General features: G+C 27.8%; 4 protein-coding genes across 5 annotated transcripts; 1 reads left to right on the top strand and 3 right to left on the bottom strand.

Annotated features, from left to right (window-relative positions):
• Nucleotides 1-1,200: 1,200 nt before the first annotated feature.
• Nucleotides 1,201-4,914, bottom strand: LOC113554339 (probable cytosolic Fe-S cluster assembly factor AGAP009023). The gene is made up of 9 exons (XM_026958141.1): nt 4,758-4,914; nt 4,600-4,695; nt 3,421-3,564; nt 3,238-3,346; nt 2,585-2,743; nt 2,077-2,325; nt 1,797-2,013; nt 1,581-1,738; nt 1,201-1,433 (listed from the first exon to the last, which is right to left on the bottom strand). The coding sequence occupies exons 1-9, from the start codon at nt 4,824-4,826 to the stop codon at nt 1,201-1,203; spliced, it is 1,434 nt and encodes a 477-aa protein (XP_026813942.1). The 5' UTR covers nt 4,827-4,914.
• A 698-nt stretch (nt 4,915-5,612) lies between these two features.
• LOC113554341 (RNA pseudouridylate synthase domain-containing protein 1-like) lies at nt 5,613-10,301 on the bottom strand. The gene is made up of 4 exons (XM_026958142.1): nt 9,985-10,301; nt 9,127-9,373; nt 6,488-6,764; nt 5,613-5,846 (listed from the first exon to the last, which is right to left on the bottom strand). The coding sequence occupies exons 1-4, from the start codon at nt 10,213-10,215 to the stop codon at nt 5,705-5,707; spliced, it is 897 nt and encodes a 298-aa protein (XP_026813943.1). The 5' UTR covers nt 10,216-10,301; the 3' UTR covers nt 5,613-5,704.
• A 3,241-nt stretch (nt 10,302-13,542) lies between these two features.
• Nucleotides 13,543-14,305, top strand: LOC113552865 (dolichol-phosphate mannosyltransferase subunit 3). The gene is made up of 3 exons (XM_026955855.1): nt 13,543-13,935; nt 14,007-14,084; nt 14,146-14,305. The coding sequence occupies exons 1-3, from the start codon at nt 13,786-13,788 to the stop codon at nt 14,197-14,199; spliced, it is 282 nt and encodes a 93-aa protein (XP_026811656.1). The 5' UTR covers nt 13,543-13,785; the 3' UTR covers nt 14,200-14,305.
• Nucleotides 14,196-17,506, bottom strand: LOC113552864 (adrenodoxin, mitochondrial-like). 2 transcript variants are annotated; one of them, XM_026955854.1, is made up of 5 exons: nt 17,205-17,255; nt 16,569-16,681; nt 16,360-16,492; nt 15,523-15,606; nt 14,196-14,298 (listed from the first exon to the last, which is right to left on the bottom strand). In XM_026955854.1, the coding sequence occupies exons 1-5, from the start codon at nt 17,237-17,239 to the stop codon at nt 14,292-14,294; spliced, it is 372 nt and encodes a 123-aa protein (XP_026811655.1). In that variant the 5' UTR covers nt 17,240-17,255; the 3' UTR covers nt 14,196-14,291. The 2 variants fall into 2 exon arrangements, with proteins under 2 accessions (XP_026811655.1, XP_026811654.1); XM_026955853.1 differs by lacking the exon at nt 14,196-14,298 and having other exon boundaries at nt 14,875-15,606; nt 17,205-17,506.
• Nucleotides 17,507-18,522: the final 1,016 nt, after the last annotated feature.

Genomic DNA, 18,522 nt, shown 5'->3' with positions numbered 1-18,522 from the left:
ACACCACCTCACTTCCCGGTAATGTACGTAGAAGACTTAAAAGATAGTGGCCTAGAGACCTACTAAAATGAAAATGATAATAATACTTAAAAAGTACCCGGACGGATGGTACTGCTAAGAACCTACTCATAAATGTTAATCTCCTGTCACTAACCATTATATTAACTATCAAATTTGCTTATTATATTAATTATTGTATAGATTGTAAATTATTTTAAATAAATAAATAAAAAAAAGTCTTATAATATAGGTATTATATAATCACATAATACGGTATGTAGGTACTTGATATAATATATAATATAAAACCAATATATACTAAAACAAATTTATTCCATTTAATTTTTCAGTAAATATGCAAATGCATTTTATCCTGAGCCCTATTCATCATCAATATTCTGTTTTAATTTATAGATGTACTGCAGTATCTTTGTAACTTATAAGGTATTTTAAGGTGTTCCTATATTCTGATAAAGTTTTAAAATGTAGTCAGCAGCAACTAGTTTTTGTCAAGCGATGGTCAGAGAACACCCATTTGTCTATATCTACCTAGTCAACCATCTCTAAGCCTACTGTGTATTGTGTATTGTGAATGGTAAAGTCATGTCCCTGTACAATAGTCGATCACAGGCTACATTTCTATTAACTTGAACAGAATAATGTCTTTTTATAGAAATATTTCTCATTTGTGGTCATAAGGTTTCAAGTAATCAATTTAATACAGGCGGATTGACAGCACAATACTATAAAACAATTCTAAGAATTCCGTAGTTCGCTATTAACTGTTCAAATAATATTTTTATATCAATCTGCTTATGCCTGTTACATATTTATTATTTGTTATGGATGCAACTATTATATACTTTATACACTTCATAAATATAATTGTATATAGTTAAATAATTTTATTGTTAGTAATAGCCTGTGAGGGCTCCTCTCTTGTGGAAGCTTCAGGAGCTATTGCCCCAGTTTTCTTCCCCTAAATCCACTCCTCCTATGTAGTATATAATTTTGTTAAAAATACTAGTCAGACAATTTATGCAAATACTACCCAATAAATTATATAGCTACAAGATTTATTTAATATTAAAATAACCGCAAACAAAAAATATATTGGCTTACAAAAAAAAAATGTGGAGAAACATTTAAAATAATTATAAAAATACTTAAAAATTACTTTATAACTATTTTATAATTTATCTACCATTTAATATTTAAAGGCTGATCATTCTTTTTAATTTCTCGATACGTTGTAAATAAATAATCATTTTTGTTGTTTTCATTTAACCAATTTGAATATAAATATTTCACATCATTATTTTCCATAGGATTGCTTTTAGGTAACCCATTATAAGTATTCTCTAAAGCACTTATAAATTCTCTATTTGGCTTGAATTCTACTTGTTTCACTTGAGCTCCTCCATTTAAACAACCTATTCAAATTAATCAAGTAGTTAAATATTATAAAAACCAAATAAAATATAAAATGTTTATTTTATGGTTTTAAATTCTAAAAACATTTTTATGTATAAATTTATATATTTTATTAAATAAATGATAAAAAAAAAAATGAATCTAACCTGAAGGACAAGCCATCACTTCAACATAATCGTATTGACATCTTTTACTTTTTAATTTTTGAACAAGGTTTTGTATGTTTCTAAAGCCATTGGCTATAGCAAAACGTAGAACAACAACTCCATCAATTTCTAATATAGCTTCTTTCATATCAATATTCCTGTAACAGTTTTATGCATTACTTAAATTCATTAATATCATTAATATTTAGTACAAACCGTAGAGGTTTAAATTCTACTTTGTCAATATTAATATTAAATAATTCTTTTGCTGCATTACAAAATATATGATGAGCATATCCTCCAGATCCAGAACCACTATTTGTAAACAAATTATAATTATCTTCTGTTAGGTTATTTATCACCGTATCAAAATTTACAGGAACTATGTCATCGAAAATAATGTCTTGTTTGACCAATAATGCATCCACTTCAACTAAAATTTACACTAAAATGTATTCAATAATGTTATATAATTATCTTTAAGATTCATACATACTAGAAGTAATCACACAATCAACATCTTTAGTTTGAGTGTCTACATCAAAAAATTGATCCCTTGAAGCTTCTAATTTTTTGTCAAAACAAGGCATAACTGTTAAATGATATATATCAGTTCTGGGTTTATTTCTCAAACTTGAAATAAAATCTTTTATAAATGAACCCATTATTTGTTGTGGAGATTTCACACGACTAATGTATGGTAGTATAAAATTCCCATGAGTTTTTTCTGCATAACATACCCAACCTAAACACAAAATAATTAATACTGGAATATCAGTTGCTATACTCTGTCCAACAAGAGAATATGCCAGATCTTTGCATATATAAATTTCTATTGATTTTCTGTAGTGATTGAAAGCTGTGATCTGGGATTTAATGGGAGCACAATACCATGGTGTTACAGTGAATTGCGCTTAGTTGACCAGTTTTCGGTATCATCCAGTATTTTCTCTAGTGGGAGAGAGTATAGTTATGATATAAACTATAAGATTTAATTACTGTACCAGGACATGAGGATGCCAACATTGGTAATATTTTCTGAACTTTTGATGTTTTAGCTGATTTATATCTTTCTATAAATTCGTTCTGAGATTCTAATAACGCTAAATCTTCAGCAAGTTTCATATCCAATACCAAGTCAGCACCTAATTTCTTGAAATACCCTATTAAATTTAAATATCATAAATAGAACAAATTAAAATAATACTAATACTATTTTATAAAGCATGGGTCACCAAATGGCGGCCCATAAACAAATAATAAATAACACATATTACGACAACATTATAAGTGTTATTATAGTAAATTATTGTTTTTGTTAAATATTATTGGTTTTTAAATAATGTAAATATATATTTAGAATTTTGATGGCCTGTGAAAATTTTTTAGATCCCTAATGTGGCACTTCAAAATATTAATTGGGGACCCCTGCTATAAAGTATATTACAAATATTTGATAACTTTTATCCTACATAAATTAGGCAAGAAATAACAATATATTTATTAAGAATTTCAATATTTCACATTTATAGTACAAAAAAAAAACTATATTTTTAAAACTTTATAAAATAAATATATTAGTTGTTTTATATTTATCAAATAAATATTAAAATAATTTATATTATAATAAAATCACTAAAAAACAACTAAGACTTACCACACAATTTTGATGTAGCACATTCGACTGTAATATTTTTACTTGTTGCAATTGATATACATGATTGTATAGAAATAGAAACAACTATAAATTTTTTATTATCAAGAACCTATAATATGAGAGTAATTGCTACATATTATGAAAATAATAATGAATATTTTATATAAGTATAACTAAGCTTACATTTTGAGCATCAAAAACACGCATCATTTCATCAGTACTTTGTTGTTGAACGAGAACAGTTTCCGCTGAAGTTATACAACCACTGCATGCAAGACAATCGGTCAATGAAATTTCAACCTGTTTTAATTTTTCGCTTTTGCCATTCTGTGAAAATAAAATCATTTTAGTGTTAAAATTTTAAGAAATCATATAGTAAATTAATTTAAAATCAGTAGTTTTATTAAGATACCAATTTTTTTTTTTTTTTTAATTAAATCAATATTTTACTAAAAGAAATATAAAGTTTAATATTTCCAATATTGAATCAATAGCATACACATGTTAGAAGTAAGATTCTTTAAAGAATAATTGATCAGATTAAGGCTACTTTATTTTAAACCAGAAAATACTTTAAAATATTGTTATCAAAGGATAATGCAATAAATTAATAAAACATCTGAGCATGGATAGTTTTCTTAAAATTGAGTTTAATAGGAAGTGCTAAGATTTAAGATGAGACTCTGATAGATGACAGTACACATTTTCCCTTTTCTACATATGTCAACTACTGGTACTGGGCGTGGAGTCACTAAATGGTGCTGCATGCCACTATACTATTTCAATATCTATATGCAACAGAGAAATCATACTTTTACCATTTTCTAATTTTAATAGTAATCACAATAGAGATAATTTGAACTATAGCTAAGAGACCTAAGACTTAGGACTAACTAGATTACATAATACATCTAGCAAGAGAAAACACTGGTTCAGAACATGATGGCATAGTAATTACTGAGGTCTAATTTTTGCTCCAAATAACCCAATTCCTGTGAGCCTTTGTCGACAAGATGATCTTTATATAAACACTATTGCAAGGTGATGTATGAGAATGCACAAAACGAATCAATTCTTATTACCAGAATGTCCTATCGCTGGATATACTATAGGAACATCCAGATTTTTGTATGAAATTTCAATTAATCATACTTATATTGCTGATCAATATTCAATAAAATGGTGTTAATTTATAATAAAATATTATAAGATAATTTTAATTCCAAGGTGCTTTTACTAAAAGTAAGTTACATGCCATATAGGTATGCAAATTCTGAAATAGTTTCATCAGGACTATTAGTTGTATGCTTTTCGCTATTCGACAGTAAATTAAATATATATGGGTATTATTAAAACAGTTACTTTGGATTCTTGAACATAAGAACCATCATCTCCAATTTTGATTTTTGCTCCTGTTCCGAGTGATGATTTTTCAAATTTTACAGGTTTTATACACTCCTATACAAGACATTAGTAATTAGTATTATCTATGTTATAACAATAATTTAAAATAAAATCACCTGGGATGGTGTGATAAAGTCATCTAAATCAGTTAATTTTAAAGCGCCACTAAACCCTGAAGAAATCATTGTGAATTGTGAATTTTTAAGATCCTGAATCCTGATCTGAATTTCAGAATCAGAAATATAAATATTGCAGTAATAAAAAAATACAAACTTTACTGATAATATCAGAATATGTGATAACAATTTGATTTTGGCCACGGACTAAGATATCTTAGTGATTTTGGCTATCGACGGAAAATAATATTTAATAACATACATTTATGTATTTAAAATTTTAAAATATTTTCATAAAAATATCTGGATCGAAAATAATAATAAACTAAATCTAATATCTTTATCATACTTATATTGTGAAGGATCTATGCCTAAATATCTAAATTTAAAAATTTAGATAAATCCTTTTTTAAATTGTAAATGTAATTACTACTAATTAGTATAATAATTAAAATAAGGAACAGACAATGTCATACTCATTAAATTACCTTTTACTTATATAAAACAGTAATACGATCCAAGCACGCATATTTGTAATTGGTATAGAACTAGATTTTAAACATACCTACCTACTATTTTTTTTTCACAAATATTATGGATTGTATGAAGTTCGATTCCTCAGGTATCATGGCCGGATTATAGTTGAGTAGTAACTAATAGGTACTATTAAACACATAATAGCTAAAATATTGTATTAATCGTGAGCATAGTTTGGTGAACTTTAATTATAACACAGGTCGTGAATTACATTATTTTATCATACTATCATAGTATTAATGAATTATTATTAAATGATCAGACGTAAAATAGTAAGGAAAAAATGTTTTTTGGTTTAAATATTTTTACCGAACAGTATAAATAGTTAAATATATTTAATAAAACAGTCTATTATGCTGATATGTACATAAATACATGGTATGATACTATGAAATCACATTTTATATATGTCAGCTACAGTTACTAAACAGTCGAAAACAATCATCTCCCACTCTGTTGACATATTCCACCGGGATCCATAAACCATTAAGTTTGGCTTTGGTAAATGGGTCGTTCGTCTGGACGTTTATGCCGTCGACACCTAGTTCCAATCTGAAACAAATAACCACGCACAATTATATCATATTACAAATCTACAAATATTATTATGATTTCTCATTATAGGCAAAACTCTATAGCTAAAATAAAAATTGCATAGAATAATAATAGAATAATACCTATCATTATTTACTAATTTGACTGACCCCCCCCCCACATAGGCCACATTTTCGGTGTATGTATATCTTAGGAGTATATATATATATTGTGATAATTTTGTAAGGGAGGGTTAACCTTGAAAAATACTAAGTGACAAGTGTAATACCTAAATACCTTTTTAGTATATATTAACTAATCGTTTATAAACAATAAATAAGTGTAAACTACTAAGCGGATTTGAGATAGTATTTAAAGGATAACCTCTTTAAGTTCAACCCCCATAACCATAAGACCACAGACAGGATATATAACGGACATGGATCCAGCAATATTTCAATTTGGGTGTATTCAAAAACCAATAATATATTAACGTAGAGTCGTAAATTACGATACAAAAATTCTCGATCATTGTGGAAAATTTTAATTAGTCCCAGGCCCGTGCTGGTTGTATTTTGACGACACGTCATCCGACGGTCTTCGGAGCTTTCGATCTGGTTGGTGTTCACTGCACACCCACAAGGCCACGACCAACTCACCTGTATGAGTGAAGAAACGTCCGGTGCGGACTCGTGTCTTTGCGATCGCTGTACGTGTAATCACCAATGATCGTGTGGCCAATCGTCGAACAGTGCACCCGAATCTGATGACGTCTACCAGTGACGAGCTGTAACAGAACTTTGGTTGCGGGATACGACATATACACGCCACGCTCCAACACTACTAGCCGGGTGTGTGCGTCTCGAGGTTCGGTGCAACATTCTTCGTCAACAGTGCACATTTTTCGATTTCCGTCCGCTTCTTTCGCACAGTACCCTGTAAAACAAATTATTGGATATGTATTAATATTATTATTATGATATACTATATTACACGATATACAGAAATTGAAAATAAATCTCGTTACCACGTCTTAATTTGCGTCATCCCTTTATAGTTAGTGATGTACTGATGTGCCCTTATTTTGGCCAAATACTTATCTACTTATTTACTTATATTACCTAGTTATTACACTACTTCACATAAAATAATATTTATATTTCGAATAGATTTTTTTGTAGTATTAGTCCACACATATTATAATTACACATAGTGTAAAAATATTTATTATAAATTATATGATTAGCTTTAGGTAATAAGTTAATCACTTCTGATAAACTCTTACATTTACCCATCAAATAAAATTAAACGCTTTAATACTTGATTGAATCGTAGTTAAATGCAGGGATATATTGGTAAATAATGTTTTGAGTCTACTTATATTTCCCATATACATAATATAGGTATATATTATATTATGTCTATGGACTATGATATTTCCTATTATTTATACCAAAAAAATTATACTTTCTGTTAGAAAATTAGTTGCTTACTCCGTTGTTCTCAAACAAGTCATTAGCATACTGCATAGGCAAGTGGGTATCACTCTGTTGTACATAAATGTCGAGAGGGACACTGTAATGGGTGTGTTAAATTTGCGGTTAGATGGCCGTTATATTTGATATACAGGGTGATTCTTTTATCATAAAACACTCGTTATTTCAAAAAGTATTCATGTTTTTGAAAACATTTTTTTACATAGTTTCAAGTTGTTAAAAAAACAATGTTTTTATTAAAATATTATATTTTTAAATATTTTTTTAAGTTTTTTACTTTTCTGAATGAACATAGTTTTAATGTCATATTCCAAAGCAGAATAATTTACTGAGTATTTTGATAAATAAAAATCGAATTTAGGACGAGTAGTTTATGAGTTATATGTATTTAAAGTTTAAACAAGCGGAGTAGTAGATAAATATTTTGTGGGGTAACCCCATACCACTCCAATCCGCGCATCAAAACTTTAAATACTTATAACTCATAATAAACTACTCACCCTATAATCGATTTTTATGTATAAAAATACTCAGAAAATGAATCTGCTTTGGAATATGAAATTAAAACTCTGTTGTCATTCAAAAAAGTAAAAAACTTAAAAAAATATTTTCAAAAACATGAATAATTTTTGAAATAATAAGTGTTTTATGATAAAAGAATCACCCTGTATGGTTAGATACATGGTTATATCATAAATAGATTTATAATAAACTAAATACATTTCATATATCTTGATAGTTATGTTATATAAGTTATTTATTTTACTTTTAGTATTGCTGTTGGTTTATTTAGTTATTTATAAAAATATTGCATTTATTAGTGTTTAATTATTATAGTAAATATATCATATTATGTTATTATTATTAATTTATATGTTAAAAATACCTTACTGTAAAAAGTGCAAAACAGAGTAAATAGGTTTATAATATAAATAAATAATATTTTAAAAATATTCTTTATAATATTTAGAAATTGCTTCACGTTTAAAAAAGTTCATAAATTAAAATAAAATTGAACCTATGTATTTGTATAATTGTTATAAATACAAATATTTAATATTTTGAAAATTATAATTTAAGCAACTGGTGAAAATAATTTGTAATTTTTCAAATTTGACAAATTTTGTTAAAATGTAATTTTAAATGCATAAAAAAAAAATTCAACCAATATTAACAGACAGTAAATAAATTTATCACGTGCTGGGTGTTACCACTGGGTAATTCCCCAAAATCAGAATATTCATTGTTGCTTGTTGTATTCTTTTATCTCATCTAATTAATGTGCATATTTGTTGTATAGATTGTAGATTGTCTTTTTACTCAATAAAAAAAAAAAAAAAAATGCATAAAATAAGTCATGACTATAAATTTTTGATAATGTGTGAGGAAAATAATTATTGTAAGATTTGTCTCTTTCTACTATTAATATAGGAATATAGTAATATCTTCTTTGTAGTCTGCATAACCTTTTTGATGTGTTCTATCAATCTTCAACTTATTATCCTTAGTAATTAGTATGTATAATAGTATTATCATCTAACTTAACTGATATGTATTCATACAGATTTACCATGAATTCATTTACAAGTTACCAATTTTTTTTTTATGCTTTAAAATGTTTATTAAATTAATTAATAATTTATTAAAATTACTTGAGTGAGTTATTTTTAAAAAATGTATTAATTTATTTTATCTTATAAGCTTTGTTTTGTACAACGTTAATTAAATAGTTTCAAATAGTAGGTATTTAGAAAAAATAAATTTGAGATTTATTAGTCATTAAAAATTATTAAGTCTATTACCAATAGAGTTGGTCAACTCCAAATGGTCTGTGGATACGAGTCCTCTGACCAATGCTATGTAATATTTTCGGGATATTCTTTTTTGCATTGCACCCGAAGCTTTGGCGCACGCTTGTTTGTTTAGAGCAATACATAATACACCACTGGTCACAAAGTCTAACCTGTGGACAAAATAGAAACTGTGTTCTAATTTGCTGTTCACCAAATGTGGATATTTCTTTCCAAGTAATACATCCAAGGACGGCCTCTGTAGAAATATAATAGTATATATAATTATAGTGCCTTACACTTAAAAATAATTACACAATAAATTGATTTAGTGGCTCAGCTATATATTTTTAGATTTAGGAGATTACCATGTTTTAATTTTATATCTGATTTATCATTTATTGTCTTAAAATAGTATATATTTTGTATACAGCAAAAGGTACTAAGGTAAAATCTATTTTTTAGGATTATGGTAAACAAAATACCACAAAATTAATTGTTTAAACAAATTTCTAAATATTTTATAAGAATTAAAAATAATAGTAGTAATTAATAATATTGAAAATAAGTCTCAATTATGGAGTTTAATGTATTTGAAAAATGAATAGGCTTAGTGGAAAATTTAACCCTTCAATATTTTTTAGTAATAATATATTTCCTAGGTATTAGTCAATAATGTCCTTCTAAATTATAAAAATAACAATCAAAAACATGCTATATCACTGTGATATTTTTTTCCAACACACTACAAACACTAACAAATTTTATTACAAAATGCCTAAGGCCTATATTTTTTAAAGCACTCACCACTGTATCGATTACGAGTTTTTTTTATACAATTACAATATACTGGAGTAATATTATACTAACTACTTTGTTATGATTATTTGTAAATATGTCTTCGGGTTTGTTAACAATAATAAAATCTTTTGATTTGTATACGATTTCCACGTCGATGTTGTCGGAATAATGTAAACCAAGCCTGGTGACGACTACGTTAATTAATGTCATGAAATAATTAATTAAACGTTCGAATATCATTTTAACATAAGAGACAAATTTAAAACTTACGTTATAAACACGAATTACAATACCCATCATTATCAAACGATAGACTATCGAGTACAAACGTCTGTTATCACGTCAATATTTACCTCCATAGCACAGATTAAATAACATATATATATATTTTTATTATTTTTATTCCTACTTCATAGATCCTGTTTCAATTATACATTACACACACGAGTACTGTACTTACTATTTATATATTTTAGACTATATAAAACATATAATAGTATAATATAATTCCAAAATCAACTATTTATTTTTTTTTAAATAACGGACATGGGTCATCACAAGGTTTTATCTTAACATCTCTATTATTTGTAATATGACAAATTAAATTTTATATAAAATTCTTATAATGTATGCCTGTTGTTCTTTTTTTCAGCCGTCCTCGCGGACCAAGATTAACTCGTTGTCATGTTAACCGATAAAATGATAAATTGATTATTAAACATTCATTTTGTTACTATACTAATTTATTATTGATTTAACGATATTTTTTTCACATGTAATTCGACAATATTTATAAATACCCTCTTGTTCATGTTTTATCAAATAATAAGCGTAACTATGTTAAAAATCGTGCGGCCGAGACGGGCGCGCCCTCGAGGGATAATGTAGAATTTGCAACCGCCCTGAAAAGGGGCGATTTTATGTCTTCGCCATGAGATCGCACCGGGTCGGAATTAATCGCCCGGCAGGGAAGAGAGTTGTCGTTGATCGATGTGCATTCATTCGTGTGGCGTGATGCCGCGGACGTCTGCAACGTACACCTAACCCTATGCGACGGCACTTCGAGAACGTTCGTCTGGCGTCATAGGTATGACGATCCCGATAATCGATTAGCTCTGAGCGGTGCACGTCGATATGACCGCCGTCGGTCTTGCAGTGTAGACACACCGGCAACACGTCGTTACTGAAGTCCGCTGTGATAGACTATCGGCTAATTCTGTACTGGTTCACAGCGTTTGGTCGACAATTCTGTAGTTAGTATTTTGACGGGGCGCGCAAAAAGATTTGACCGGCCGGCGTCCGTGAGGACATTGGTGTGGTGCGGTTTGCGACGCTGAGTCGGCACTACCGCCACTATCCGAGTCAGCTGAGTCGAACAACCAGATAAATGCCCTGCGCCCGAGCGCAGTCTTATGTGGCCCACCACATTACTCCCACCCACCAGCCGCAAAGTGTCGTAGACCGTGGTTACCGAGCCGACAGTAGCCGGTTAGCTCGGATCGTCATCACGCGTCTGGACGAGTGAGGACCGGGGTGAGGAATATCGCGTATGTTCCCCGCCGATGCCATCATACCGTATTGCCACAAGCGGTGTGAATACCTTGAGCCACTCGAAAGGGCTAGGACCGAAGGGCGCAGGTACGGACAACAGCGGATCGCGTCGTGGTCGCCAATTTGGGGGGGGGGGCGCACAAAAAGATTTGACCGGCCGACGTCCGTGAAGACATTCGTCTGGTGTTCGTGGCAGGTCTGTAATATAGACGATGTCTGCTGGTGATCGCAGCTGGGTAGAAGCGGGCGAAGCTGTGCGCCGCTCAGTCGACACTACCCGAGCCAGTCGAGGCAAACAACCAGACGAGTCTTATGTGGCCATAAGACAGTATCTTCTGGTCTGAGCGTACTGCTACGATCCGGCGTAGTCGATAGCATTCGTTCGGTGATCGGTATCTGTTAACCGCGAGCTTCTTCGGTTATTCTTCTCTTCTCTTACTGGGTTCGCCGCCGATAGTCTGGGTCTTATATCTTCTTATTCTTCTGCTGGTTTTCTTAGTTATTGGGAGTTTGAAGGTTAAGAGTAGACTGACGATATTCGGAAACGCATCAGTATTTATACTCGTTGGCATCAGTTATTAGGACGTTGATTAATCTATATAGCGTTGTTACCATGACGATGAATTACTGGCTAGTGGCTGGCTACTGCATTATTCTCACTCAATATTATTTTTCCTTATTATACTTTTGATTCTCTTTGGTGTAAAATTGTATGTTTTTTATTAGTTCTTCTACAACTATATTATGTATACAATTAATAAAACAATATTATGTATAATATATAAATCCTTCTCAAAATCTGAAATACTCAAAATTATTTAAATATTCCAGGTAAATGTATTAATTAAATATCAATTTAGAGCAACAATTAATTAATTATTAATAATACCATGTAAGGGTTCCGCGAAGCTTAAGCAAATTTCCAAATTTTCAAAAAAATTAATTTAAAATATCTAACTAAAGATTAGTAGTGGGGGAAAAAAAATTTGCATTATAGAAAAAAATATTTTTTTATTAAATAATAATGTAAGCATTGTAAGCCATACGGAATAGCTATCTCTAATTTTGGTGTAGTTCAAAAGATGAATATCCTCAATCGTCACAAAAGGTCGTGTTGGGACTTTTACCATTTGTAACCCCTTTATGTGTGAAACGGGATTCAAAGCGGATTACGATTATATTTTCACCAAATCCAATGTATAATCTGCTTCCAATTTATCTTCATTCGTCTCTACTTTCATGGCCGAATGTTGGGTTATTTTAGCTTTCATCTACATTAGTTCTCTTCTCGCCGTCAATTTTCTGATTGTCACTGATTCTCAAGTCAGTCCCTTAGCAATTTCCAGTAACCCCTTTCTTTCTATACGCTCCTCGTTATATTATAAGTTCAGTAAGTCCACGCTTTTCTGTTGTTCCTCTAAATCAAGTCTTTCGCAGCAGTCTTTTAGAAGCAACTATTAAATATGTTGTAGCTGTAGAATAATTTATTACAACTTATATCATATACAAGAATAAATGGCTAATAATTTTATTGGTTCTGATTTAAAATAATTCATGAGAAAACTGAAGAACCTTAAAAATAAGTTTGTAATAATATGAGAATAAATATAAAGTGAATTTCTAGTAATAAATAATAATATCAATTGTTTATAACAAGTCAACACTTTTTAGTTAATTGTATTGAGTATATGTATTTTGAAAAACATACATAATACTATAATAGATTTCTACTTTTTTAAATAGAAAATATTATGATATACGATTAAAATATTATAGGTAGATACACAAATGAGAATAATATATATAATAAATATTATATATATGTAATATGTAAAACACAACTTCACATTAATTAGCTCACAAGTATAGTAGTAAGTATGAATATTAAGCATTGTATTTAGATACGACACTACACATAGCTACGGCCGCCTGCGAGTCTCCTACGGATGACGTCATGGTCAATAAGGCGCTGTAGGGGGATTGCTTTGTTTACATGGTTTTGAGGCATTCTGTATAATCAATAGCCGTGATAGTGATAATAAACACACCAAATCACACTCGGCTTTATACTCTTATCTACATTCTATAAGTTGATATAGGATAGTGCACGTCGTACAATACGTCCGAATATTATATGCTTATTGCTTATCTACGAATACGTCTTTAAATTAAAATTTAGTATTGCTCGATCAACACTATTTATCTAAGGCTTGTCTTAGGATAGTGGACGCCGATTGAGAACCTAGTTGTAAATTTTTGCTTTTATCGTCATATCTCCATTACTGTAGAGGACTTAGGACTGATCGCGGTAGCTATAAAATGAAAAAATTAACTCAGTGGGTTGTTGGTGTTAATATACTATCTATATTGTGGTTAAGTCTACTTTTTAATCAGTATGATAGTAAAATTTCTAAGGAATACTTCCTTGTCATACAATTTCTTCCAATTATATTACTGATTTGTTTTGGCGTAAGTACTCACTACTCATGATAATTTGAAAAATACCTATAATTTTCATTGTAACATATAAATGTGCTTAGGTGTTCTCGTTGGCAGTTATATTGTATCGAGTGGCTACTTTCAATGATTGTAAATTGGCTGCAGAGGATTTACAAGCGGTAACTTACAACATTCAATAATTGTGTTATAAAAGTTCAATTCTATGTTTTGATTCCACAGGAAATAAAAGAAGCAAGAATAGCCCTTCGACAAAAAGGATTCAAATTTGATTGATATTTTTATGTATATATATTTACTTGCAATAACGGAGATAACATTCCACATAAACAATGTTTATAGCTAAATGTAATTTTACATACATTATTTTAGTCTCTGAAATAAAAATTTATTTTTTGTAAATACATGAAAATACATTAAATATTAAATAATAAAAAAATATATTTTATATAAACTATTAATACATATTAAATTAGTTATGCTAATTTATTTAGGTAAGATGCACAATAAACTACCTACATACAAAAAAATATAAATTAATAAAATTATTTAAAAATTCTTTTAATAAATTATTATTGGGTATCACTTATTCACTTATCATAAATATAATAATACAGTCTTATTAATCGTCTATTATTCATTTAATATTTTGTAACATCAGTTGTCTTATGGGGTATAATTGTATCTTAATACACTTTAATGTTTTAAATCATTCAAGTAATTTATAATTTGTTTTTTGGTCTTATTAATGTATATTTTAAAATATTATATAGTTAATTTAAATTATATATTTAACTGTTAAAAAATTATTCTATAATGGGTATAATAGTATAAATATTAATGGAAAATAAAATGAACATTTAATAAAAAAAAAACCTAAAATCATAATTCTTAGAAAATTGTATAGCTATTATTTAACAAAGTAAAATGTTTAAAAAATATAATAATATAACTTTTAAGATAAAATTATTTGAGATAAAAAAAATAAAATAAAATTTTTTTTATAATTTTCTATAAGTAACTACATAAGTGTATAAGAGTAAAAAATTAATTCAAAAATGATAATGAATATCTTGAGCATACTTGTCCATGGAAGGTACATAAAAGTTGGTCTACCAATCTACCAATAGTGAATATTTGTACTCAAAACATAGGGATCATAATACATACCCTGTGTGACTAAACAAAAATTACATAGTATATTCAAGTTAAAATAAAAATGTAAAAAAATGGTTTCAACAACATATTGGCCAACATATAATGCTAATAAAATCTTGTTACTTTCAAGAAATATATAGAATTAAAAATTATTTAAAGTTTTCCATAAATAGGTATTCTATTTTGTTGTAAACAATTCCTATTGTATATTATATATAAATTATATTGTCAATTTTAGTACTGCATTATTTTCTAAGTGATTATAAGTATTTAAATTATAAAATAAATAAATCTAAACCATAAATGCATTAATTTTTTCTTGGAAAAATTTCTAAACATTCTCTTTCCTTTAATATACGAATATACCTATAGAAACTTAGTTAATAAAAAAAGGTTTTTTTCTAAAATAATATTTTTTTTAAATGCATGTTTTAATTATACCTAGCATCATTAACTGTAGCTGGAACATTGACTTCTAAGCCATCTAATTTTTCTTCTAAAATTATTTGACATCCTAATCGAGATCTGAAACAAAATTATTATTTACAAGTTATGATTAATATAATTATAAATTTAGGTTTGGTTAGAAATTAGTATACTAATTTGATAAGTTACTGTAATACTAAAAATAATAAATTGACCTAAAAACCAATTAAGTTGCATTTTAAATTAAAATTAGATAATATAATTTCATTAATAATAATGATTTAGTTAATTTTATATTTTAGAGCCAAATTATACAAATTAAACAAGAAAAGTAACAAATAAGGTTTTATTTAGGTTGGTACTCAAATAGTAAATTATAATAAATTAAATTAATTTAACACTCGCAGAAATGGTTTTGTATATTCTACTACAGAAAATTAATTTTTAATAAGAAATCCGTATATAGTTTTATCTTAATTTAAAATTAAAAAAATATAGCGTTTCATTTATATACTCTAAGATTGTAATCAACCAATGAAACATAGAATCTTACATTTATTATTTGAAAATATGTTTTTGAACCAGAATTAAATTGTAAATTAAACTCTAAAATAGTAAAATCCGTTAAACTATTTGAGGGACTGGTTAAAAAAATGAACATAGCAAGCACTAAATATTAATTAATAAAAAACAATTCTTAAAAAAAAAATAATTATTATTAAATTCGTTTAGTAAATTTAAGTAATTTAAAATGATTTGAAAAATTACAAATATGAGATAGAAATAGTTAAATAATAATTATTAAAAGTCAAAATCATTACTATTATGAAAATTCAATAAACATTTTCTTACGTATCAGTTAAGTTATATGCTAAATCTAACATATCTAATTCTTCGTCTGATGGTTTATCAGGTAATGCATCATAATCCTTTGAATCTAAAATCACATGGCATGTAGAACATGTTAATGTACCTTCACATGCTCCTGAAAAATAAAGTATAATAGAACGTATAAAAAGCATAAAATAATGAATACTTATTTTAATAATTTAAGATCATACCATATCCGTCGAAATCTAAGTTATTATTGATAATGACATCCAATAAAGAATCTCCTTTTTTGCCTTCGGCAGTAATTTTATCGCCATTAGCTTTGTTAAAAGTTACTTTAATGCTAAAAAATAAAAATACCCTTATAATAGTTATATTATTAATATACTTTATTTCATATTTTGGTACATAGGTATATGACTGAATAAGTTGTATTTTACTTTAGTATGTTATCAATAATGAAGAATGAAGTAATGAAGTAACCACTTTCCATAAAAATCTTAATTTAGTACATATGAAAATAAATTACAAACAACTATTTGATAAAAAAATTCAATTAAGTATAAATTAAAAACTAGGTATCAGATTGTTCTAAGTATGAAGTAAATTGAAGAACAAAATTACAAAATGTACTAAGCTAAAGGTACCTAAAAAAAAAATTGTCTTAGTTATAAAAATTTTATTAAAAAAATTTATTACTATACTATGATAAATAAAATTTCAATAATTTTGAATTTTCATACATGTTCTATCTAAATAAGAAAAAACAAGTATTACTTGTTTGAATTCGTAAAAATAATGAATTAGAACATTTTTTAATTAAATTATTATAAAAAAATTATTAAGGTCAAACAGCCAGTACTTACAGCTTTTTATTATTTACCGTACTCATATATTTCATATTATGTACTCTGCTGCTAATACAACTTTTTGTAATAATATATTTTAATAGGTTTATCGACATGCTTGACGGTTATTTATATATTTAAATAAAATGTATTATAAATTATAATTTATCATTTAGTTTAAAGAAATTGGTTCCTCTTAAAAATATACAAAATGATAAAACAAAATATGCAACTAAACTATGCGAGTTTACAACTTAGCCATAGACATATTATTATGTCCATACGAATTTACTATACCGACTTACTGTATATCTACTATCTAGCTCACTAGAATACGAGATATATTATTATTATCAAATGTAAATGCACGCATCTATCAGCAGATTTTTTAACTTTCACCACGAACTGTGATTATAATTGATAACCGGAATGAGTGATAAGCACTTGTCCGAAAAATGATAAGAATGGTAGCCAATATCCAAGGTTTATAGATTATACAGGTTGCCTCATAGTCATGTAAACATTGAAAAATCCCCGCAGCGCCTATCGTGACTGTGACGTCACCCGTCGTACACACTTCAAGGCGGTGAATTGTTTTGCATGGCGATCTGTATTAATTTTCGTTCTTTCGTATTTTTTAGTCGTTTTTTCACCATACTAATACGATATATTACTATGTCAGCGTTGTATACTTGTATGGCAAAGGTCTAACACTTATTTGAATGAATAAGAGTGATGCATTTATTGTTATAACCCTGAAATCTTCGTCAATTTGTAAGTAGCTAGTAGCTACTTATAATACAGTATATAATCAGCTCTGAAATCCAACTGCACCATTTTTGTATAAAACTAATCGTAATATTCCTTATTTATCATTAATGAAAGATATGCATATTTTCTGTGAGGTGAAATTAACCAATATAACCCAAAGTTCTAATTAATTTAAGAATTTTACTAAATTTATTCAAAAATAGAAATATTTTTTTAACAGCATTTCATGGTTACCTTAAATTGTTAATATTACACCTTACACTTTCTTATACTATGTAGCAAAATATAGTGCTATATATTAGTATATTACTATAAGTACTACATATTTTTTTTCGCAAATTGTAAAATTAAGTGTACAAATATAGTTAAGGGTATAATATATTATTGTATAAAAGTATAATATTAATAACTATAAATAGCTACAATTAGGTCATCTGTTTTTTAAGTTTTTGAAACTTGTGATTTAAAGTTGGGTTTTTGCTCTTCTTTTTTGAGTAATTTGTTGAAAATTAGTTTTTAAGTGAGTTATGAGTATTTTTAATTTACGTTATATTTATTTGCATAA

This window comes from Rhopalosiphum maidis, chromosome 2 (genome assembly GCF_003676215.2).
Source record: "Rhopalosiphum maidis isolate BTI-1 chromosome 2, ASM367621v3, whole genome shotgun sequence".
NCBI classification, from domain to species: Eukaryota; Metazoa; Arthropoda; class Insecta; order Hemiptera; family Aphididae; genus Rhopalosiphum; species Rhopalosiphum maidis.
The sequence above is the reverse complement of the archived record's forward strand: the minus strand, read 5'-3'. Positions and strand labels throughout refer to the sequence as shown.

What these genes read in the sequence shown, in the direction of transcription:
- LOC113552864 (XM_026955853.1), bottom strand. Translation starts at nt 17,302, where the DNA reads ATGTCGATAAACCTATTAAAATATATTATTACAAAAAGTTGTATTAGC. An exon ending in ACGGTAAATAATAAAAAGCT is followed by an intron (nt 16,682 to 17,204) that starts GTAAGTACTGGC and finishes TTTATTTTTTAG; the next exon opens with CATTAAAGTAACTTTTAACA. An exon ending in CTTAGATTTCGACGGATATG is followed by an intron (nt 16,493 to 16,568) that starts GTATGATCTTAA and finishes TTTATTTTTCAG; the next exon opens with GAGCATGTGAAGGTACATTA.
- LOC113552865 (XM_026955855.1), top strand. Translation starts at nt 13,786, where the DNA reads ATGAAAAAATTAACTCAGTGGGTTGTTGGTGTTAATATACTATCTATA. An exon ending in TATTACTGATTTGTTTTGGC is followed by an intron (nt 13,936 to 14,006) that starts GTAAGTACTCAC and finishes AAATGTGCTTAG; the next exon opens with GTGTTCTCGTTGGCAGTTAT. An exon ending in CTGCAGAGGATTTACAAGCG is followed by an intron (nt 14,085 to 14,145) that starts GTAACTTACAAC and finishes TTGATTCCACAG; the next exon opens with GAAATAAAAGAAGCAAGAAT.
- LOC113554339 (XM_026958141.1), bottom strand. Translation starts at nt 4,826, where the DNA reads ATGATTTCTTCAGGGTTTAGTGGCGCTTTAAAATTAACTGATTTAGAT. An exon ending in ACTTTATCACACCATCCCAG is followed by an intron (nt 4,696 to 4,757) that starts GTGATTTTATTT and finishes TGTCTTGTATAG; the next exon opens with GAGTGTATAAAACCTGTAAA. An exon ending in GTTGGCATCCTCATGTCCTG is followed by an intron (nt 2,326 to 2,584) that starts GTACAGTAATTA and finishes TTTTGTGTTTAG; the next exon opens with GTTGGGTATGTTATGCAGAA.
- LOC113554341 (XM_026958142.1), bottom strand. Translation starts at nt 10,215, where the DNA reads ATGATGGGTATTGTAATTCGTGTTTATAACGTAAGTTTTAAATTTGTC. An exon ending in CAAATAATCATAACAAAGTA is followed by an intron (nt 9,374 to 9,984) that starts GTTAGTATAATA and finishes ATATTTCTACAG; the next exon opens with AGGCCGTCCTTGGATGTATT. An exon ending in ACGTTTCTTCACTCATACAG is followed by an intron (nt 5,847 to 6,487) that starts GTGAGTTGGTCG and finishes TATTTGTTTCAG; the next exon opens with ATTGGAACTAGGTGTCGACG.